Source organism: Chiloscyllium plagiosum, unplaced genomic scaffold, assembly GCF_037043375.1.
Source record: "Chiloscyllium plagiosum isolate Xiang-an unplaced genomic scaffold, Cpla_swu_hap1 HiC_scaffold_7, whole genome shotgun sequence".
In the NCBI taxonomy this organism is placed as follows: Eukaryota; Metazoa; Chordata; class Chondrichthyes; order Orectolobiformes; family Hemiscylliidae; genus Chiloscyllium; species Chiloscyllium plagiosum.
This window is the reverse complement of record NW_028270145.1, coordinates 67,242,232-67,267,010: the sequence shown is the minus strand read 5'-3', so window position 1 is coordinate 67,267,010 and position 24,779 is coordinate 67,242,232. Positions and strand designations below refer to the sequence as shown.

At 38.0% G+C, this 24,779-nt stretch overlaps 1 protein-coding gene across 1 annotated transcript in view; it reads left to right on the top strand.

The window, feature by feature from the left end:
- Positions 1-11,529, top strand: part of LOC122551638 (voltage-gated inwardly rectifying potassium channel KCNH7-like) — a 470,988-nt gene extending 459,459 nt beyond the window's left edge. The window contains exons 16-17 of the mRNA XM_043693875.2: positions 6,055-6,247; positions 8,101-11,529. Of these exons, the coding sequence (XP_043549810.2) occupies positions 6,055-6,247; positions 8,101-8,367 (460 nt within the window). The 3' untranslated portion in view covers positions 8,368-11,529. The remainder of the gene's footprint in view (positions 1-6,054; positions 6,248-8,100) is intronic.
- Positions 11,530-24,779: the final 13,250 nt, after the last annotated feature.

Sequence of the window (24,779 nt, the reverse complement as noted above, 5' to 3'; positions counted from 1 at the left end):
AGAAACCAATGCATATTGTGTTTAAAAGGTTGAGACCAGGTTGACATAGAAGTGTAACAGTTAGGAAGGTGAGACCTATAAAACATCATGGAGGATTACTTGGTTGGATAATTGCATTGAGACAAAATGTCTAAAGTATTAGCAAAGAACTGCAATCCGGAATTTTTTTTTTGTGTTGGGAGTAAGAGCTAAATTACTTTTAAAGCATTCATTGAATATTTAAAGATCAGAAAGCATCATGAGATTGAAAATGAAACTAAAGAAGAGAATTAATTAACTGAAAGATAGTTTGAGGACAGCCCAGAGCATGGAAGTGAATGAAATTTTGGAAAGTTCATTAGCTTTATGTTATGTCTGCATTTACAGAAAGAGTTAGTTGAAGTCTGGACTTGATGTGGTTTGCAGTTCTGCAAGACCTTAGCCAAAATAAATGACTGTTAGAGAGACCATGCTGCTCTTTTCTGTGAGCATCAGAAAATGCTAACTTCAACATTGATTGTATGGAATACAGATGAGGCTTGAGTTCAGTTTGAGTTTTGTCATGAAATAGAAGCTTGAAGATCACCTAGAATGAAGTTGCTGGGAGAATCTACAGTTGGGCTCACAGTGTCTTATTGCAAGTGAAAGTAATCAGCTGAATTAGCTTACAAGTATTGAAGAAGTATAAGGGTCTCAGAAAAATTAATATTTGGGGAAGTAAGAAGTAAATGTGTTGCTTATATAGTTAAAGAAATAAAAGAAATAGATGGAGGTGTAGGACATCTGTCTTCTCAAGCCTGCTCCACCATTCTATAAAATCATGTCTGACTATAAGACCAGGGCTCAATTCCTCAAAACTTTTAAATCTTTGATACTTCAAAAATATATTGACATTCTCTTTAAATACTTTCAGTGATTTAACTTCCACAACACTCTATGGTAGAGAATTCCAGATATTCATTACTCCATGAGAGAAAACAAATCTTTGCATCTCAGTTTTAAATGGATGTCCCTTTATTCTGCAACTATGTTTCCTAGCTTGAGATTTTCTCTGCAGTAGAGATATCTTCTCAACATCTACCATGTCAGACCCCCTCAAATATTGAGTGTTTCAATAAGATAAGCCCTCATTCTTATAAAATCTAATGAATAAAGGCCTAATCTTTTTGGACTAAAGGAACCCCTTCATCTGACCAGTCAACCTAATGAATCTATTTTATACTGTTCTCCATGCCAATGTATCCTTTCTTAAATATGGGGATCAGAACTATGCACAATGCTCCAGGTGTGGCCTCACCATTACCCTGTACACTTGTGGCATGATCTCCCTACTTTCAATCTCCAGTCCCCTAGCAATAAAGGCCAAAATTCCATTTGCTTTCTTAATTAATTGTTGCACCTATATGCAAGCCTTTGTGCTTCATATTCAAGAACACCAGATTCCATTGTGCTCCTTTTTATGAAGTCTTTCTTCATTTAAATTATAGCTTGTCTTTTGATTCTTCATCCAAAAGTGTAAGACCTCATAAAAGCTTGCCTTAAATTTCATCAACCAATTTTTTGTTCATTTACTCAATCAATCTATATTCCATTGTAGATTCCTTAGGTTCAAATCACATTGTGACTTCCAACCTATTTTTGTATCAATAGACAATTTGGATATGTTAGCCTCTGCATCCTAATCCAAATCATTAACATAGAACCTGGTTCCACAGGTCAGCGCAACATCGAGGGATGAAGGGTTTGTACTGCGCTGTAATGTTCTATGTTCTATGAAACATAGCAAGTTTACTGCACAGAAGGATGTTACTTGGCCATTGTGTCTGCATGGCTGATAAACAAACAAATAACCAACCTGAAACAATTGCACAGAGGCCAGAATCCCAACACCACGTCGCATTTTATTTACATGTGCACTGTACATGGGCTGTGATTATTCAGCTCAAAGCCATTCCCCAGACCATCTGAATCTGCTATTTATATCAGTCAGCCAGCACTCCCTGATTGGCCCAGGTTAACAACCCCAAGCAAGAATCTCACAGTCAATGAGAATCTCCTGGCCATGGTTTCAATCACTACACAACCTATTCTTATTTCCAGCATTTGGCTGTAGACCTGTATAGTAAAATTTCATCTTCACAGAATATAATATTCACAAAGAATTGAGGAGGGAATGTTTTATTCCTCATTTTTCTGTACCTGAATAATGCAGGATTGGTGGCCTAAACATAACCCCTATTAGAGTCCATAGTGAAGCCAATAATATGTGCCCATTCCTGGTGTTTAACATCTTCTGGAGGACACACTCTCCATCACTGCAAAAAATTCTTTCACCCTCGACATCCTCCAGAACAAGAAAACTCAGATTCTGAACAGCTTGTTACGTGAGATATTTACATTATAATGAAGACCAATGCAAAATATTAGTTCAAATTAACTGCAGTTTCCTTGTTCACCATTAGTGATTTCCCAATCACATTCTCCAAGCATCTCACACTTTCTTTAGCTACTCTCTTTTTATGTACCCATAGAAACTCTTCCCCTTTGTATCACTTTTTAAATCATCCTCTGCTGGTTACTAAAAAAAATCCCAATCCTCTGGCCCACCCCTGGTTTTCACCACTTTGCAATTCTTTAGTTTTGAATGGATGCTGTCCTTGTTAACCATGGATAGTTCATCCTTCTTGTCAAGTCCTTCTCTTTGTCTAAAATAAAGTTTTATTGAGTGCCACAATTAATGTGGGGTGGCACGGTGTCTCAGTGGTTAGCATTGCTGCCTCACAGCACCAGGGACCCGGGTTTGATTCCTGCCTCGGTCGACTGTGTGGAGTTTGCATGTTTTCCCCATGTCTGCATGGGTGTCTTCCGGGTGCTCCAGTTTCCTCCCACAATTCAAAGGTGTGCAGATCAGGTGAATTGGCCATAGAGTTAGGTGCATTAGTCAGGGGTAAATGTAGGGGAATGGATCTGGGTGCGTTACTCTTTGGAGGGTCGGTGTGGACTTGTTGGGCTGAAGGGCCTGTTTCCATACTGTAGGGAACCTAATCTAAATGTCTACTACTATTCATCCACTGACTTCCCCGTTATCCTAGTTTCTCAGCCCAATCTAGACAAGTCTTCATACCTCTGTAATTGCCCTTTTTAAGTTGAGGGCACTGGTTTGACACCCAAGTTGGTTCCCATCAACCATGTAGTGATCATTATCCCTAAGTGGATCCTTAACTACAAGATCTCTAATTAATCCTATCTCATTACACACTACTAGATCTAAAATATCTGTTCCTGAGTTAGTTGTGAAATGTACGGCTCTAAAAAAAACCTTGATACATTTTACAACTTTGTCTTCCATATGACCTTTGCCCATCTACTTTGATCAGTCAATATGCAGATTAAGACATTTTAAAGATATGAAGAAGTTCTGAAGAAGGGTCATTGGACCTGATATGTTAACTTTGCTTTCTGTCCACAGATGCTGCGAGATCTACTGAGTTTTTCCAGCAATTTCTATTTTTGTTCCTGGTTTCCAGCATTCACAGTTCTTTGGGGTTTTTTTCTCTGCATTAGCTATCAAGTCAAATTTGTTTATTTCCATTTGTTCTTTCAATTCATCTCTATTATTAAAAATACTGCATGTATTCAGATAGAGTCTTAAGTTTTGACTTTTTGCCATCAATATTTGTTCTGATTCTAATTTCTGTTGCAATTTACTGCTTATATTTCCTGCTGCTGCCTGTCATACTTTGCCTCTTTATTACCCTGCACCCTTTGCTCTTTCTTTTGTTTGTTTCTTCCATTTCCCTCCAAAGAACCCTGCACCCCCACCCAGCTGATTATTGTCAAGCCCCGTCTACAACCATAAATATACAATTTACTAGGATACTGGTTCCAACATGAAATGTGTCCCAATAGAACAGCACATTCTCTCCCCAGTACTAGTGGCAGTGCCCCATGAGTTTGAACTCATTTTGCCTACACCAGTATTTGAGTCATGCATTTAGCTTTCTAATTTTCTATACTCTATGTCAATTTACACATGACCCAGGTAATTTGAGATTGTTAACATTATGTTCCTGCTTTTAGATTAGCCCTGAGCTTCTTGTAATCTGTCTGCAGAACTTCTTTCCTAAATCTACCTGTGTTATTGATATCTACATGAACCATGATAACTGGATCCTTCCCCTGAGTTCCCGTTCAACCCAGATGTACTGAATCTTGGCACAAGCAAGGCAACAAAGCCTCATGTACTGTGTTTTTGTTGAAGAGAATGGTTCCATTACCCTATGCTATCCTTCAATACTACCGCATTTTGCTCTTCTCCAGCCACTTGAATGATGCTCTGTACTACATTGCTTCTTCTTCTCTGCAGTCTGTACCTGAGCAAGAACTTCATGTCTATTGGAGCAAAGGGTCTGTCTGAAGCTCCTCCAAAAATATACTGGGCCATGTTAACTTCCTTAACACAATCATAGCCTCCTGTTCCTAACTACAAAGTAAATTTAATGTAATTAATCTAAGGGGTGTGACTCTATCTTGAAACATGTCCAGGAGCTATCCTCTTCCCTGATGCAGCACAGTATCTGTAGTCCTAACTTCACTTATCAACTCTGAGCTGAAAATACAAGCCATAATGTTAAGTTAATCATGCTGTTTTTTTTATTTAATTCTTTCATATCTAATAAAGATTGCTTGTTTTCTTTTAAATGATGAAATGTTGGGAAAAGTTTTATTGGTCTAAAATTAAACATTCAGATTTAATTTCCAACATCTACAGGTACTAACCAGATAATAATAGTATCTGGTTAACAGCAAGTTGGTTTGAAAATTGATTACAGGGAACAAACATAGAGGAAAAGGCCATAGCAGTCTTTCAGGGTAGTTGAATTATGTAATGGTGTTCCTTGGGGCTCATTGCTACCACTCTTCATTGTATGTACCAACGATTTGGATATAAGCCAAGAGGGAATTGTATCTCTGTTTACAGATCATATTGAAATAGAAGATATAGTTAATTCTCTAAAAGGTCAAATGGAGAAGAAGTGGCAGTTACATTCACTGTCACTATGAGTGTAAAGAAAAGCAGTAATTATATTCCAAGTGGAAGTAGGCTCAATGCTGAGTAAAGCAGTATGTCATAGGAATGTGTTCATATAATGTTGCATCAGATATCTCAAATTGATAAGTCTTACAAAGAAAATGTAATAAAATTCTAGCTTTCAGTTCCAGAGGTATAAGATTAAAACAAAGCCAAAGATAGTGCTTAATCAAGTAAAATAAACTTTACTGAGCCCTCAGTTGAATTACTGTTTGCAGTTTTGGGATGCTGAGGCTTCAGAACTAGATGCAACAGAAAGCCACTTAAGTAACACAAATAAGTTGAAATACTAGACATGTTTTAAGTTATGAAATAATGGGACAAACTAGATTGAAGCAGACTGTTTCGACAGTTGAGAACTCGAAGATTAGTTTGCAGAGGTATAGCTTTAAGTGTAAGAGATATGGAACAGAGGAATGGAGAAATATCTTGAGGCAGAGATGAGAGGCCGTGGAATGCTTCAGAGTCAGTGGTTGATACAAAAACTAAATTAACAATAATGTTTAATTTAGACACTTGGATGAATGAAAAACAGTTAAGGTGATGGAGAAATAGGCTTGTAGGTATGATCAGAAAAGACCGTGTTTGGGCTCAAAGGCGTAATTTGGTGTAATATTTCTAAGCAAGTCCTATTAACAGGTAACCAAAGAAGCAGTTTGGTGGCCTGAAGACTGAGGTATTGTTTTATGTACATGCTGATTCCTAATGCAAAAAGTTGCAGAGAGAAGATTAAGAAGATTAAATTTATTTGCATAACATTACTTCAAGAGAGAACTGTTTTAATGATACATAGTTGAACATTTCTCAATGATTACATACAATATATCTTTATTTCATGGAATTTTTAAACAAGTAACAACTCAGCTCTTTATTATCATTAAAATCAGGTTTTTACATAATACTGACAAAAAGTAATTTGTTCTAAATATGTGTACAGAATGTAAGAAAGATACAAAAATTAAGCATACGGTGTTTTTTTTTAGGCTGGAAACACAACTGTCTACTGACATTCACACCGTCTTACAGTTACTGCAACGACAATCCATGTCAGGACCACCTGCATACAGTATGGTAACAGCCACAAGGGACTATCAAAGATCATCTGCAAGGATGGCACAGACTGTCCAACCAGTAACATCTGTAAGGTCAGAACACAGCTTTCCAACAACACCACAGGTGAATATCCATATTGGATATTATGATTTAAACTTTCTAAAGGCCTGACCAAGAGCAATTCCATTATCTCAAGTAACTGGGGGAATGGAGGGTAGAAGTTGGCAATTTAAGCATGTGCCTACAGAAGATATGCTGGAAGATGGAATGGTAGGAAACAATTTATTTTTAAATTCCCACCTATTAAGCACATGCCATGATTTTTCTCTTTTAATCCTTCAGAGTATTACACCTAAAGGGGTTGAGGGGAATTTTCCATGAAATTGAGGTTCATGCAAGTGGTGAGCAAGTGCAGGGGTAGGCATACACTAAACCTTCCCTAAGGACATTAACTGGAGGTTTAATGAAATATATTTGGTGCCTTTTAGAGTGTATGTTCAAAATGTCAAAGCTGACCCTTTATCAGCAACACTTAAGTTACACTTTTCATTAAGCATAACAAATCACAGTATTTCATCAGCAGTTAATTAAGACCAATAATATTACCACTTCATGTCCTTAGGGTGGAAGGCATGAACTATTCCTCATTCCATCTACTTACACATATGTTTTTACACATCTAGAATTCTGCCTCACTCTTTCACACATGCTTCAAAAACTGGAACTGCAGTAAACTGCATCAATTCCTCAGCCAACCAAGTTCTGTAGTGGAGCACATGCCTCAATCCTCTCTTATCTATATTTTAGCCTAAAGCAAACAAGTTCTGATGAATGCCTATATGTTCAAGTGTTTGTGGTTGCTGACTGACCTAGAATTTTTAAGGCATTGATGATATTTATAACATTAAAGTGGTCAACTCATTTGTTTTCTGATTCTTTCTTTTATCCTGGATTAAATAGATTTTTTCTTTTCATTATTGTGCCTTCAGGTATTTAAGTCGAGAGTGTGGTGCTGGAAAAGCACAGCAGGTTAGGCAGCATCAGAGGAGCAGGAGAATCAACATTTTGGGCAAAAGCCCTTTATCTCCAGATGAAGGGCTTATGCCCGAAATGTCAACTATCCTACTCCTCAGATGCTGCCTGATCTGCTTTGTTTTTCTCGCGCACACTCTCGACTGATCTCCAGCATCTGCAGTCCTCATTTTCTCCTTTAGGTACTTAAGTAGATTCCACCAGTGATCACCATGTAGTATGTGTTACACAACCTGCTAATTGTTGAGCTACAGCACTGTCACCAATTCTCCTGTCTATTCTGTGAGTAAGGGCCTATTTTGTTAAAAGTGATAGAGGATAGACCACTCAGTTAGTAATTCTTAGCAAGAAGAAGCACTTGCCATAAAACCAAGCTGTAGTTTATTGTACAGTAGCAAAAGGTACATGTTGCATTGGTTAGTAACACATAATTACTAAAGCTATCCAGAACCACCAACGACATAGCTGATCTTATTGAAATCTCAAGCTAGACACCTCTTTCTCCACACAAGATTGTCTGAAGTCATTAGATTGACTGGACCCAAATGCAGTCTCTAACATTAACCCTTTCAGACCCATTATCTTATACAACACATGCCTTTAGCTAATATAATTGTGAATTTATCTTGATAACCTGAAGCTGGCTTTATTAAGGAGGATCCCACCATAGTCTGTCTTCTCCTGGTGAAATCCCCCTGAAACCTAGTATAATTCAGTTCCATCCTAGATTCCAGCATTACATTTGAATGCAGGAATTTCATTAACAAAAGTGTTAGCTGCAATAATCCTGGATCTCAAACTTGCAAGTTCTGCAATGGAAGACATATCTTCAAATGACTAATCAACAGTAACAAAAGTTCTGTATCCATTGCAAGTATAAGATCTGAAATATAATTTATGGTGATATTTCTATTTCAGATTTTATGTTTCCTTCTCTCTTTCAGAGTCCAGAATTTCCAGATTTTGAAAAATCCAAACTGAAATCCAAAGAGTCTTTGTCAAGTGGGGTTCATCTCAACACAATATCAGAAGATAATTTTGCCACATTTTTGGACCACGAACAAGAACAAAATTCACAGTCTCAACAGCAGCAGTCACCATCCTTTCTGTGTCCAGTGCGGCACCCTTCCTTACCGGACTCCTCGCTAAGTACCATGGGACTGCTGGGCCTTCATAGGCATCTGTCAGATCCTGGTCTTCCAGGCAAATAGCCAACTAATATTCTGCATTTCTGTAGGTTTGCTGCTTTGAGTGGCTGTTTTCCTATTTATGAATAGCATCCTCCATGTATGACTCAGGGGTCTACAATGATACTGTCATATGCAAAAGCACTGTAGATTCATATCAGCTCTGAGCTCACAATGTTAAAGTTCCTCTTTGATGATGATCTGAAAGCTTCAATAAGAATACATTTACAATGTCGCACTGCCAGTAATCTAAGGCACCTTAAGTGATAACAAGCCTGAAATGCATGCCATTACATTGGTTTCTGTGTTGCATGAATTTAGTTTGAACTCAAACTAGAGATTTCATGGGGTGGGGTGGGGGGGAGACAGAATGATGTCTGTTAATGTAAGTTTAACAGGCAAAAGCTGCAGTTCTGGTCTGAACTAGATATTATTACTTGAAATAACAGCTACTGTAAGCACACTGAGCTCATAGCTCTTTCAAATCTGTGGGAACTGTACATTTTGTGCTTAAAATAGCATCTGACCATTCCACTAAACTCAATTAGTTCATCTTATTTCTTTGTTTTCCGACATTGCTATTCTATGAAAGAATGGGAAAATATAATTGAATCTTCATAGTGAAGAAAAATACAATTCAAGTTGCATTATAGGAGTCTAGTATAGTAGTGGCCTGAAAGACAGGCATACAAGTATGGAATTCAACTGTCATTTGTTTTTGAGCAAGACTTGACATATTTACTTTTAAAATCAAGTTATTGAAGGTCCATAAATCTAAAGTGCAATAAATATTTTCGTATATCTGATGCTTGGCTCACATGGTAACATATGTTTGCTTAAGGTTTTATTTTCTGAATACTCACAAACAAACTAATGCTAAATCATGAAGATAGGCAGCTCAGCAGATAGTTAGTTTAGTCGGTTATAAATTTACATAGTTACACAGCACAGAAACGGACCCTTTAGTCCAACCCATCCACGCTGACCAGATATCCAAAACTGATCTAGTCCCATTTGCCAGCATTTGGCCCACATGCCTTGAAACCCTTCCTATTTATATAATCCATCCAGATGCCTTTTAAATGTTGTGATTGTACCCACTTCCATCACTTCTTCTGGCAGTTTGTAAAATATGTGCAATTCTCTTTGTGTGAAAGATTTGCCCCTCAGGTCCTCTTTAAACATGTTCTCTCTCACCTTAAACCTATGCCCCCTTCTTTTGGACTCCCCTGCCTTGGGAAAAAAGACTTTGGCTATTCACCTTATCCATGCCCCTCATGATTTTATAAACCTTTATTAAAAAAAAAACAGCCTATTCAACCTCTCCCTATAGCCCAATCCCAGCAACATCCTTGTAAATCTTCTTTCCTAATAACATCTTTCCTACAACAGGGAGACCAGATTTGAACACAGTATTCTATAAGTGACCTCACCAATGTCTTGTACAGCGACAACGTGACATCCCAACTCCAATACTCAAAGCAGTGACCAATAAAAGCAAGCATGCCGAATGCCTTCTTCATCATCTTGTTCAACTGTGACTCCACTTTCAAGGAACTATACACCTACACCCTTAGGTCTCTTTGTTTGGCAACACTCCCCAGTCTCCTATGATCAACCTGCCCTAACCTGCCTTACAAAAATGCAACAGCTCACATTTATCTAAATTAAACTCAGTCAGCCACCATCAGCCCTTTCACCAACCTGATAATCTTCTGATTATCTCAGAAGACCTGAGATAATCTTCTTCACTGTCAGTCCATCACCAATTTTGGGTCATCTGCAAACTTACTAATCATACCTCATTAATTCACATCCTAATCATTTATATAAATTACATAAAGCAGTGGACCCAGCACTGATCCTTTTAGCACACCATTGTTCACAGGTCTCCAGTCCAAAAAGCAACCCTCCACTGTCTCCCTCTCTCTCCTAACTTCAATCCAATTTTTTAATCTAATTGGCTAGCTCCCTCTGGACTCCATGTGATCCAACCTTGCTCATCAATCTACCATGCTTGTCAAATGCTTTGCTGAAGTCTATATCAGCAACATCTACTACTCTGGCCTCATCAATCTTCTTTGTCACTTCTAAAAGGCTCAACCAAGATATTGAGACACAATTTCTCATGCACAAAGCCATGTTGACTTTCTGTAAACATTCTCGGCTTTTCCAAATGGATGTAAACCCTGTACATCAGAATCCTCTCCAACAATTTACTCACCACTGACATCAGACTCACCAGTTTATAGTTCCCAGACATCTCCTTACAACCTTTCTTAAATAATGGCACCACATTAGCCAACCTCCAGTCTTCCAGAACCTCACCCATGGCTATCAATGATATAAATATCTCAACAAGGGGCCCCGCAATCTTTTCTTTAGCATTACACAAAGTTGTGGGATACACCTGATCAGTTCCAGAGGATTTATCCACCTTTGTGCATTTTAAGAAATCCAGAACCTCCTCTTCTCTAATACAAACACTTGTTAAGATATCACTATTTATTTCCCCAAGTTCTCTAGCTTACATGTGCTTCTCCACAGTAAATACTGATGTGAGATACTAGTTTAATATCTCATCCATCTCCTGTGGTTCCACACATTGATGGCCTTGTTGATCTTTAAGGGGCCCTATTCTCTCCCTAGTTACTTTTTATTCTTTAATATATTTGTAGAATCAATTTGGATTCTCCTTAACTCTATTTGCCAAAGCTAGCTTATTTCCCCTTTTGCCTTCCTGATTTCCCTTTTAAGTATATTGATCTACAGCAGGATATAGAGAAGCTGCAGAGCTGGGCAGAAAGGTGGCAAATGGAATTCAATGTAGCTAAGTGTGAGGTGATTCACTTTGGGAAGAATAACAAAAAGATGGGGTACTGGGCTAATGGTCGGATACTTGGTAGTGTGGATGAGCAGAGGGATCTTGGTGTCCATGTACACAGATCTCTGAAAGTTGCCACCCAGGTAAATAGTGCGGTGAGGAAGGCATATGGCGTACTGGCTTTTATTGGTAGAGGAATTGAGTTCCGGAGTCCTGAGGTCATGATGCATATGTATAAGACTCTGGTGCGGCCGCATCTGGAATATTGTGTGCAGTTTTGGTCGCCATACTTTAGGAAGGATGTGGAGGCACTGGAACGGGTGCAGAGGAGGTTTACCAGGATGTTGCCTGGTATGGAAGGAAGATCGTATGAGGAAAGACTGAGACACTTGGGGCTGTTTTCATTAGAGAAAAGAAGGTTTAGGGGTGACTTGATTGAGGTGTACAAGATGATTAGGGGGTTAGATAGGGTTGACAGTGTGAACCTTTTCCCGCGTATGGAGTCGGGTATTACAAGGGGGCATAGCTTTAAATTAAGGGTGGGTAGATATAGGACTGAAGTTAGGGGTAGGTTCTTCACTCAGCGAGTCGTAAGTTCATGGAATGCCCTGCCAGTAGCAGTGGTGGACTCTCCCTCTTTATGGGCATTTAAGCGGGCATTGGATAGGTATATGGAGGATAGTGGGTTAGTATAGGTTAGGTGGGCTTGGATCGGCGCAACATCGAGGGCCAAAGGGCCTGTACTGCGCTGTATTCTTCTATGTTCTATGTTCTATCATGCTCTTTACTCCTCTGGGGCTTCGCTTGATCCCAGCTATGCTGAAAATATTCGATCTTTTTCTTGATCTGAACCTCAAAATCTGTGGTCATCCAGCATTCCCTACACCGACCAACCTTGCCCTTCACCCTGGCAGAAATATACTGTCTTTGAACTCTCATCTCATTTTTGAAGACCTCCCACTTTCCAACTATCCCTTTACCTGTATATAGACTGTCCAATCAACTTCTGAAAGTTCTTGCCTAATTCTATCAAAATTGGCCTTACTCTTATTTAGAACCTCTTTTAGATCAGATCTATCATTTTTCATAACTATTTGAAAACTATAATAGAATTATGTTCACTAGTCCCAAAATATTCCTCCACTGACACCTCAGTCATTTGTCCTGCCTTATTTCCTAAGGGAAGGTCACACTTTGCTCTTTCTCTATTAAATACATTCATATATTGAATAAGAAAATTTTCTTGTACACACTTAACATTGTGACAGTTCAGTCTATGTTTGGAACTATCATTACAACCCAATTATTCTTATAGATATTTCAGATTTCCATGCATGCTTTCTTTTCAATTTCCTGCTGAATATTGGGGGATCTATAGTACAATTCTAATGTGGTGATCATCATTTTCTTATTTCTCAGTTCCATCTTTATAACTTCACTGCTCGTTTTCCCAGGAATACCTTCCCTAAGTACAGCCGCAATGTTATAGATTGGATTACTTACAGTGTGGAAACAGGCCCTTCGGTCCAACAAGTCCACACCGACCCACCGAAGCGCAACCCACCCAGACTCATTCCCCTACATTTACCCCTTCACCTAACACTACAGGCAATTTAGCATGGCCAATTCACCTATACTTTATCAAAAACATCATATCCCCTCCTCTCTCGTTTGTTAGTTATTCCAAGTTGGTTATTCCAAGTTGGTTATCCATTGATTAATATCACAAATCACTATAATAATATTAATGATTAAGAAACAGATTTTTTTTCTGATTTAATTGCCTCAAATATAAAAACTGTAAATTGCTTTTTATTCCATATTTGCAATAACATTATTGCACTTAAATACAATCTGAGTTTTACTAAAACTTTATTAAATAATATTATGAAGCATTACCAAGCATTAGAAGTGATGGCATTTCAATTTTCATTACCATCATAACTATTTTGAGTATTGTGAGCAAATGTCAAAGCATAAGATCTCCTAACGAGTTTAATGTTTCAATTATGTTGCTCTAAAATTCACCAAAGTAATTTGAAACTAAATATAGTAAAAACATATCAATGGCATTTTGAATGTGACTACAGAAGAAGAAGACAAATGTTAAAAATTCTAATTGTTAAATCATAATACTTAATAACAAATAAACACTTCAACTACTGTTAAATCCTTGTCCCTTCTGGAATTACAAAACTACTTCAGACTCGGAGCTGATAAGTAGAACAAATGTTATCTTTTGCAGTTTCCATAAGAGCATTCTTACCATATCATTGTATAATTTTACATAATTAGATTTCAGACACATTCTGTCAAAGCTTTTCATTTTGTACTCAGCAGAATAAGCAACAACAGTACCAATGTGTAAGGAGAATATTTAAGATCATAAGACATAGGAGCGGAAGTAAGGCCATTCGGCCCATCGAGTCCACTCCGCTATTCAATCATGGCTGATGGGCATTTCAACTCCACTTACCCGCATTCTCCCCGTAGCCCTTAATTCCTTGTGACATCAAGAATTTATCAATTTCTGCCTTGAAGACATTTAGCGTCCCAGCCTCCACTGCACTCTGTGGCAATGAATTCCACTCTCTGGCTGAAGAAATGTCTCCGCATTTCTGTTCTGAATTTACCCCCTCTAATTCTAAGGCTGTGTCCACGGTATGAGAGCAGAGTACTGATTCATTGGCAAGTAGATTCTGAATGGTTGATGCATTGCCAAGCAGCCTGGCAGCCGACTGTTAAACATAATTTCGATGATGTATTCTCTAAGGCAATATTTGTACTGATCAGAGTTTGCTTGCCAACCAGAGTTCTGCTCTCATACAGTAAAAACGTTATCTTACTTTTATATTGATATTCTTGCTGATGATCCTGATGGATGCAAGATGAAAAACTTTGACAAAGTATCTTTTTTTTTCAGCAATACCAAGTTATGTATTGACTAAATTATTGTTTAGATTATGGTTATCATCTTTCTGAGGATAGCTAGGAACTGTCATAACATCTGTAAATTTGGTAAAATGTTTTTATCCATTCAGAAAACATTAAATGGTGAAGCCATCTGTACTGAATTAGAAATACAAGAACAAAAGATTCACTTGACCAAGTTTGCCTAGTACCATCTTGGTGGTCACATAATACAATAATGGAATTGTTGACAGACCATAACAATACATTTCATTTCATTGGCCTGCAGTAGACCCAGACATTAGGTGAACAAAGTCTAATTGTGGAGAAACTTGGAAACCAAGTATTCAAATCCACTTCATGCTTTCTAACATATGACAGCTACCACATGCCATGTATCAAATTACTCATTTTCCCCTGCTCCCTAATATCTGTTGCTGAAAAAAAATTACCAATTTTCATTTGAATGACTCAATGCAAACAGCAAAAAAGGTTTTATTAGGGAGTCTATTCCATTGGTTAGGCATTTGGTTCAGAGATATGTTTTTGTAGATTAATTTTGAATTTGAATTTACTTTCAAACCCTAGCCCCCCACTTTCCAGTGTAGGTTGTGTTGTTTTGATTCTGCTGTTCTAAACATGGTGAACTAGCTTAACATCATTTAAAATATTTTAAACCATAAAGACAGAATTTATATCAATTATTTTCTTGTGCTCAGTTTATATAATTGCTCCTTAAAATCCAACCCCTCGAATTGATTAACCATTCAGATTGCTCTCTTGTGCAGTTTTTTCAACAATACCGTTTACAATATTTTCTTACTGCTACTAAAACCAGAACTGTATACAGTATACTAGCATTAATACACAAGCCAGGATAAACTTTATAGTTCTATGTCTTGTTTTCCCGTAATAACTTCTTCCCTCATGGAAGAACTACTTGCAATGTCAAAGGTTTTTTTTTAAGTTCGATTCTGCCACTGCAATATGGAATTCTAATGTATAATTAAGAGGGAACTATTTCATAAAGGAGTGCTTGGAAAATTTTCTTTCATTTGTGTTGAAACATAATGAATTACAGCCAATTGGAATTGCTTGCATCAGCATAACATGGAAGCTGCTGTCAGGATTCACTCCATTCTCACTCTTTGATTGTATTGCATGCATGATTTTGACAGATGGACATTTTTAACCTATCTGAAAGTTGCTAGTTGGCATTTGAAGATTTTGCAACTACACAATGTAACATAGCAATGCCCAAAATCAAATTTACATGCATATTCTTTGTTCACGGTGGCTCAGTGGTTAGCACAGTTGTCTGACAATATCAGGGACCACCTGTCTGTGTAGAGTTTGCACATTCTCCCTGTGTCTGTGTGGGTTTCCTTCAGGTGCTCTGGTTTCCTCCCAGAGTCCAAAGATGTGCAGGTTAGGTGGATTAGCCATGGGAAATCCAGGGTTACAGGGATAGGGTGGGTGTTTGGGTTGGTCTGGGTTGGATGCTCTTCAGAGGGGCAATGTGGATGAGATGGGCTGAATGGCCTGCTTCCACACTGTAGGGATTCTATAATTCTATGATTCTATGTAGCTACATTAAATTGACTGCAGGAAACATGTGCTGTTCACAAGTGAGACAGAACCGAGTGATATGGATTTCCACACTTCTATCCAAACCCTAGTGCCCTGGCAACTAATGTATGCATGGCATTTGGGACATAAAAAGTGCCCCAAATTATCAAAAAACCACATTACATAACTTTCAGGTGAATTCATTATAGAAATGATAAGTGACATTCTAGAGCCTGTGTTAAAAATGCACACTGCCAACTGGCCATGTTCATTTAAATATTGTGTGCACTTAAATTAATTAAATGTGCCTGTCTTTCCCTAAACATAAATTTAATAAGTTATTTTTCATCAAGGCAGTGACGCTTCAGCATTGAGGAAACGTAAATAACTGTTTTTAACGCTTCATTGTCTAATCATAAGAGATTTGGCTATCCTTTTATAGATACTTGGATTCAACAATTACGCCTGAACTCTGATGATCACCTGTGGTAGCTCATCAATTTAACTCCAATTCACTGAAGGGAGTTTTAAAATGGTAACCAAAGAACTGCTGAGTGGGGCATTAGATTCCCATGAAATATAAAAGATGTTATTTATCGTATTTATTATTTATCATAGTTGCTATTCTCTGGTTGTGCCATGGATAGAAATATGATATATACTTTAAAACAATTTCATGGAACCTTTAAAGGATTTTTGATTGTCAAAGTAAATTGTTTCATTGAGAATTAAATCATAGTTATTACTACAATTTTAACGATTTCCATCTCATATATTCAGAAAAACTTACTGTGTAGTGTCTTATGTCCTGCATTACAATAAGCTATAATGTAATATACATAACGGTTTAAAAATCATTTTTCCACTCAAACATTCATTTCTCACAACATCATCATAAGGCGGATCTATAAAGAAAAAGTTAGCATTCGTCTGATATCCAAATGAGAATCACAAAATTTGTTCGTTTGTAATCTTTATCACAGAACTAATACAGCCCAGAAGGCCATCTGGCCCATTGTGTCTGTGCTGGTTCACTGTAGGAGCAAAAAGTCTTCCTCGCTGTTAGAATAAAATATATATCCATTGTACATTTTCATTAAATTACCTGAGGATGTCTTGTGATCCAGGCAAGATATACTTAAATCTGAAATGCATAATTTTTATTATTTTGTCATTGTTTGTAATGTCCATAAATATTTATAAGGGGATAACTATATTCCTTGTCTGCTTTATTCTCTGTCAGGACTTATTTGAGTGAGAATCAATTCTATCCAAAATATGTCACCTACTGTTTGCTTTTTTGGTGTATTTATTACTGGTGTAATCATTCAAGATTTAAATTTGCACAATTTCACTTTTAACTGGAAAGTTTTGCATATAACATTGTAAATAATCACATTATAATAAATTATAGCGAAGAAAGAAATGGAATTTGGAGACAGATACCATATCAGTGGATAATTTAAAACTCATGAATGTTTGTAAAAAATAAATAAATAAAATTCTATTAATACACCAAGAACCAGGATCTCGTACTTGAAAGCATCTATACTTTGTAAGTAAGAATATTCTTGTTGCTGGTTACAAAAGCTTAACAGTATGGGTGTCTTCCAAACTTGCCTTTGTTACATAAAACTGGACAGTGTATTTGAGCACAACAAATTTCATACTGGTATAGTTTTAGACAGTTTCCAAGCACTTTCACCCTACTGTAAAGCAAAAAAAAAAATCTGCAACTGATGTTCTGACTAATATTCTTTCTTATCTTGCCTTTTTGCATGGTGGCAATTGGGCATTTTGTCTTCTAGAATTTATAAACTGAAAACCAATTCTTTTTTGACAATTTTGTTCTTCTGTGAAGTGTGTTACATAACTATTTTTAAGCATTTATAAAAGCCATCCACTGTATACTAGGTTTTGTACAACGCAACACTTTACTGCTTATTTTTGAATGTTTCCAATATGTTCCCAGCTATATAATGTGTATCAAATACAATTTGAAAAATACTCTTTTATTATGTTAATGCTACAAATAAATTAAGAGTTAACCCGAATCTCATGGAGTTGGAATATATTTTCTTCTTCATTACAAATTGAACAGTGTCCAATTACAAATGTAATTACAATTCCCCTAGGGAAATGTTAAAGCAAAATAACCTACGTTACTAAATCACCCCCAAAGGAAGAGATTACCAACAAAGTTCCACTTTTTGCAGCTTTTACTTTAACATAAACTGAAATCAATACAAATTATGCATGAACTTACAGGCAAATAAAACTTCTAACAAAAACTTAAATTTCCTTTTTAATAATTTATACAACAAAGATACATCTTATGCATTGACAGTTGTTTGCATTATGTCCACCATTCCATTCCCATCATCAAATGTGGTTTCACAATTCCAAAATAAGTTGTCCTTGGTTCATGCAAAATGGGCTCGCTGTTCTGCCTGACAACAGTGTTCACCTTCAAGTTTCAAGGGTATGATTATGATTATCAGCAGCAAGAGACACTTCCTCCAACTCTTCCTCAAGTCACAATAGTTCTGATGGAATTTGCAGTGTACCTTTTCAATCAGCTAATCAATAACATCATTGTTTGGCCACTTCTTGAAAGATAAATCAAACATTTTAGCTCACCCAGCTATTCACAAAACTTTTGAGGCTCTAGACCTGGACAACTTGTGCAATTCCTCCAAGAGGCTCTGTTGTCTTTTCTGCCAAATTTTTTTTTGTTTTAAATGTTAAAACTGGGATTAATTAGAACCAGGGGGCAAACTCTCCATCAGTTGAAATCATATCTGGCACAAAGGAAGATGATTCCGGTTGTTGGAGGTCAGTCATTTCAGCTCCAGGACATCTCTGTAGAAGTTCCTAATAGTAGTTTCCGAGGATCAACCATCTTGAGCCGCTTCAACAGTGAAATGCCCTCAATTATGGGGTCAGAAGTGGGGACATTCGTTGATGATTTTCCATGTTCCACACCATTTAAAAAATGTCTAACACTATGAGGTGCCAGTGGCCTAGACAATGGTTGGCATTGTGCCTTTATTTAAGAAAAGGGATAAAGTAGAAGCCTGGGAAGACTGGTGAGTCTGACATTTGTAGTGGGTAAGTTGGCGGAGTGTATTCTGAGAGACAGGATTTACATGCATTTGGAGTAGCAAGAACTGATTGGGAATAGTCATCATGACTTTGTATATGGGAAATCGTGTGTCACAAACTTGAATGAGATTTATGAGGACATAGCACAAAAGATTGATAAGAGCAGAGCAGTAGATGTAATCTACATGGACGAAGAGTATGATGCTGGAAAAGCACAGCCAGTCAGTCAGAATCTGAGGAGCAGGATAATTGATGTTTCAAGCATAAGCTCTTCATCAGGAATGAGGAAAGAGCTTATGCTCGAAATGTTGATTCGCCTGCTCCTCAGATGCTGGCTGACCGTCTGTGCTTTTCCAGCACCACACTTTTCGACTCTGACCTTCAGCATATGGACTTTAGTAAAGTATTTGACAAAGTTCTGCATGGTAGACTAATTAGTAAATTTAGATCACATGGGAATCAGAGGGAACTTGCAAATTGGATTTAAAAATTGGCTGGTAGTAGGGGACAGAGTTGGTGGCAGAGGGTTGTTTTTCAAACTGGAGGCCTGTTACCAGCGATGTTCCGCAGGGATCGTTGCTGCGTCCACTGTTGTTTGTCATTTATATAAATGATTTGGATGAGAATTCAGAGATTGGTTAGCAAGTTTGCAGAAGACATCAAAATTGGTGGAATAGTCAACACTGAAGAAGGTTATGTAACATTACAAAGAATCTTGATCATTTAGGTCAATGGGCTGAGGAGTGACAGATGAAGTTTAATTTAGATAAATGTGAGATATTGCATTTTTTAAAACAAACAGTGGCAAGATTATATAGTTAGTGGTAGGCATCTGGGTGGCATTGTTGAACAGAGACACCTAGCGATTTAGGTACATAGTTCTTCAAAAGTCACAGGTACATAGGGTAGTTAAAAAGGCTAAATTGATGACTGTGGATGGTGAAGATTAGAGTCAAGATTAGAGTGGTGCTGGAAATGCACAGTAGGTCAGGCAGCATCCGAGGAGCAGGAAAATTGATGTTTCAGGCAGGAACACCTCATCAGGAATCAGGCTCCTGCCCAAAACATCGATTTTCCTGCTCCTTGGATGCTGCCTGACATGCTGTGCATTTCCAGCACCACTCTAATCTTGAGGGTAGTTAAAAAGGCCGTTTAGCATGCTTGCTTTGATTGAGGTTGTACAGGATGTTATTGAGGCCACTTTTGGAGTACTGCGTACTGTTCTGGTTAACCTGCTATAGGAAGAATGTTATAAATCTGGAGAGGGTTCTGAAATGATTTACTAGGATGTTGTCAGGAATCAAGGATTTAAGTTATAAAGAGAGGTTGGATAGGCTGGAACATTTTTCACTGGAGTGTAGGAGGTTGATGGGTGACCTTATAGGGGTTTATAAAATCATGAGGGGCATTGATCAAATGAATAGCCAAAGTCCTTTCCCTATGGTGGATGAGTTCAAAACTAGGGGTGATAGTTTTAAGATAAGGGGAGTAAGATTTAAAAGGGACCTGAAGGGCAACTTATTCACACAGAGTATGATTCATAATTGGAATGAACTGCCAGAGGAAGTGGGAGAGGCAAATACAGTTGCAATATTTAAAAGATATTTGCGATGACCTAGTGGCTTTACTGCTGAACTGTCGCCCTAAATAATGTCTGGGACCCCGGTTCGAATCCTGACACAGCAGATGGTAAAATTTGAACTTAATAAAAATATCTGGAATTATGAGTCTAATGATGACCATGAATGCATTGTCAATTGTCAGAAAAAGCATATGGTTCACTAATGTCCTTCAGGAAAGGAAACTGCCTTCCTTACCTGGTCCGGCCTATATATGACTCTAAAACCATAGCAATGTGAGTGACTCTTAATTGCCCTCTGGGTAATTAGGGATGGGCAATAAATGCTGTCTGGTCAGCAACATCCTCATCCCTTGAATGAATAAGGAAAAAAATGAGAAGGAAAGGTTTAGAGGGTTATGGGCCAAATGCAGGTAAGTGGGACTGGTTTAATTTGGGAAACTTGGTTAGAATGGACAAGTTGGACTGAAGGTTCGGTTTCCAGGCTGCATGACTATATGCCTCGCCCATGTCAAAATGCAACTAGACCTGGACAGTATCCAGGCTTGGGCTGATAAATAGCAAATAATGTTGATGTTACACAAGTGCCAGGCAATGACCATTGCTGACAAGAGAGAATCTATCCATTGCCCCTTGATGTTCAATGATGTTACAATCACTAAAACTTCACCATCAACATACTGGAGGTTACCAGTGACGAGAAGCTGAACTGGATGAGCTATGTCAATACTGTGGCTACAAAATCAGGTCAGACGCTAAGAATTGTCTGCTAAAAAAGATCATCTCTTGCCTCCACAAAGATTGTTCGCTATATATACACAGCACTAGTCAGGTATGTGATGGAATCTCTCCATTTGCCTAGATGACCGCAGCTTCAACAACACTCAAAGTGTTCAAGCGCAGCAGGTCAGGCAGCATCCAGGGAACAGGAGAATCGACATTTCGGGCATAAGCCCTTCTTCAGGCTTATGCCCGAAACGTCGATTCTCCTGTTCCCTGGATGCTGCCTGACCTGCTGCGCTTTTCCAGCAACACATTTTCAGCTCTGATCTCCAGCATCTGCAGACCTCACTTTCTCCTCAAAGTGTTCAACACCATCCAGGACAAAGCAACCCTTTTGCCTGCCATGCCATTCACCATTTTGAACATTCATCAATGATGCAAAGTAGCTGCAGGGTGTACCATATTAAAGATGCACTGCAGTAATTCACCAAAGGTTCTCCAACAGAACTCCAAAACTCTCAACCTCTAACAATTAGAAATGCAAGGGCAGCAGATGAATGGGAATACCATTACCTGCAAACTCTACTCAAAGCTACACACCACGCTGACTTGGAAACATATCGCTATTCCTTCACTATTAGTGGGTCAAACCATAGAACTGCCTCCTGAACATTGTCAGAGCTCTGACATGTCAAGGATTGCAGCAGTTCGAGAAGGTAGCTCATCTCCACCACCTTCTCTCGGGCAATTAGTTCTGGACAACAGATACTAGTCTAGCCAGTAATGCCCATCTCATTGAAACTACAAATTCACACAGGGATCAACCAAATAAGTACTAGAAGGAGGATTCACCTTACCAATTGGTGCATGTGGAACCTGGGATCACTGTCTCAGAGTAGGGGGCAGGCCACTTAAGTTTGAGGTAAGGAAGAATTTTTCACTCAGAGACTGATGAAATCTTTGGAATTCTTATCCCCAGATATCTGCTGAAGCTCAGCGAGTATGCTCAAAAGTATGATTGATAGATTTGTCCACATAAATATCAGCAAGGAATATGGGAAAAGTGGTGTTGAAGTAGAACGTTCAGCCATGATCTCATTGAATGACAAAGTGGGTTCAAAAAGCTGAATGACCTACTTCTGCTCCTATTTCTTAAATACCAGACCAAACATTGCATGCTCAGCCTCAACTAAGCCAAATCTGCTCCTGGGAAAGAAAGATAGATGTCCATAGTAGTCTTTTTTTTTTAAACAAAAAATACTCTATTACAAATATGTGTTATTTTACAATCTTCTAAAATTGAATTGTATCGAATTTATTGTCACATGTATTGAGGTTCAATGAAAAGCTTTGTCTTGTGAGCAATACAGGCAGATCACAGAGTTAAATGACATTGATAAGTAAATAATAGGTAAACAGCAGCAAAATCAAAAACACAGTTACAGGCGAATGCTATGAGTTTGAGAGTCGATTCAGAATTCTAACAACAATAGGGTAGAAACTGCTTCAAAACCGGCTGGTATGTGTGTTCAGGCTTCTGTACCTTCTATTCGATGGTAGAGGTTGTTGAAAAGCATTGCTATGGTGGGATGGATCTTTGAGAATGCTGGCGGCCTTTCTTTGACAGCGGGTCTGGTAGATGGATTCTACAGATGGGGCATTAGCCTTTGTGATTGTCCAGGTCGCGTTCACCACTCTCTGTAACTGTCTCCAATCTTGAATGGTACAGTTGCCATACCAGGTAGTGATATATTCAGACAGAATGCTCTCATTATTCAAATTTCCCAAGAGTGCTACTGCCCCTCATTCTTTAAATGCTTGACAGAACTTCCACAATCATATTGCACCAGGGAGCAACATGCACAACCTTTATTGTAAGCTGTTGCATCATAAGATTGCTGTGAAAGTATTTGGTTTTTGGTATTAAACTTTTCTCGAACAGCGATGAGTTGAGGTCTGTAAGAAAAAAAAAATCTAAGGTTTGCACCTTTTTTTGACTGGACAGCACCTTATACTGTCCGGACACTAGATTAGCATTCATGATGGACCCAAAGGTTTTTCAATTTGTTTCCTTTGGTTAACTCTGCCAAAAATAACATTGCCGACTGCTGGGAAACCATCTTTAGTCTGGGTACTGACAGCACCCCTGTCACATCCTTTCTAGATTCTGCAATATTTATTTTAATAAATCATTCCTGGAATGTGGGCAACTCTGGCTAGGTGAGCATTTATTATGCAGAGGGCAGTTAATTGTCAACCACATTGCTGTGGGCCAGACCAGCTAAGGATGGCAATTCCTTCGCTATTGGATGTTAACAAACCATATGGGTTTGTCTGATAATTGACAACGATTTCATGGTTATCATTAGACTCTGAATTCCATATTTTTATTGAATTTAAACTGCTCCATCTGCTATGGGAGATTGGAATTAGGATTGCTGAAATAACAGTCTACACTAATACTGCTAGGTCAATGGCTCCTCTCAATTTCTTAAAGCCAAACATTAAATTGACAGAGTTTTTACTTTTTAGAACAGACCGTGAAAGTGTTCAACTTTTAATATTTGATTTTTTTGCTGAGGGAATGAGGCACAAGTTGGCTATGATTGTTTTAGGAATGTTACTTAAAGTAAATGATGATGGAAAGGCAATGGCAAACATTGAACAAGTACATGGGTAACTGCAAAAATAGCACCAGACAGGAACAAGCAAAAGTAAAATGGAAAAGGTGGCCAGTCCACGGCTAACAAGGAAAATTAGGAATAGTATTAAATCCAAGGAAGATTCATTCAAATTGGGCCAGGGAAAAACCCAGACCTGACAAGTGGGAGCAGTGTGGGTTTTTAACAAAAGAGGACAAAGGGATTGATTAAGATCGGAGAATTAGAGTATGAGAGTAAGCTTACAGGGAACATACAAATTGATCATTAAAAAAAAAAGTATATAGATATGTAAAAAGAAAAAGATCAGTGAGGACAAACGTAGGTTTTTTACAATCAGAAACAGGACAACTTAGATTAGGGCACAGAGACATGGCAGAATAACTAAATTGTTTTAGCTCTGACTTCACAAATAACATGCCACAAATATTGAGCAACGCATGGTCTAGTGAGAAAGGAACTGAAGGAAATTAGTAGGGAAATAGTGTTGGGGAAATTGATGGGATTAAAGTTTGACAAATCTCCAGGATCTGACAATCTTCACCTCAGAGTACATAAGGACTCAGCCCTCAAAATAACAGATGTGTTAATGGCCATCTTCCAAGATTCCATAGAATCTGGAACAATTCCTATGGATTGGAGGGCAGCTAATGTTCTTCTGTAAATAGTGGAGGTACAAGAAAAAACAGGGAACCAGTTAGCCTTATACAGTGGACATTTTCCTAACTACTGATGTAAGATTTAATAAGAGTCCTTGGAAAACAGTAACAGACTGGACACAGTCAGCATGAAAAGGAAATCACATCTGACAAGTTTGGCAGAATCTTTCAAGGACGTAGCCAGTAGAGTTGACCAGGGAACTAATGGATGTGATTTACTTGGATTTTCAGAAGGCATTCAATAAGGTCCCATATAAGAGATTGGCATGTAAAATGAAAGCATATGCAATTTAGGGTAGTGTACTGTGTTGGATTGGGAACTAGTTGGAAGACAGGAAATAAATAGGAATAAACAGGTAATTTTGAATGATAACCAGTGATCATAGAACTAAGTGCTTGGATCCCAG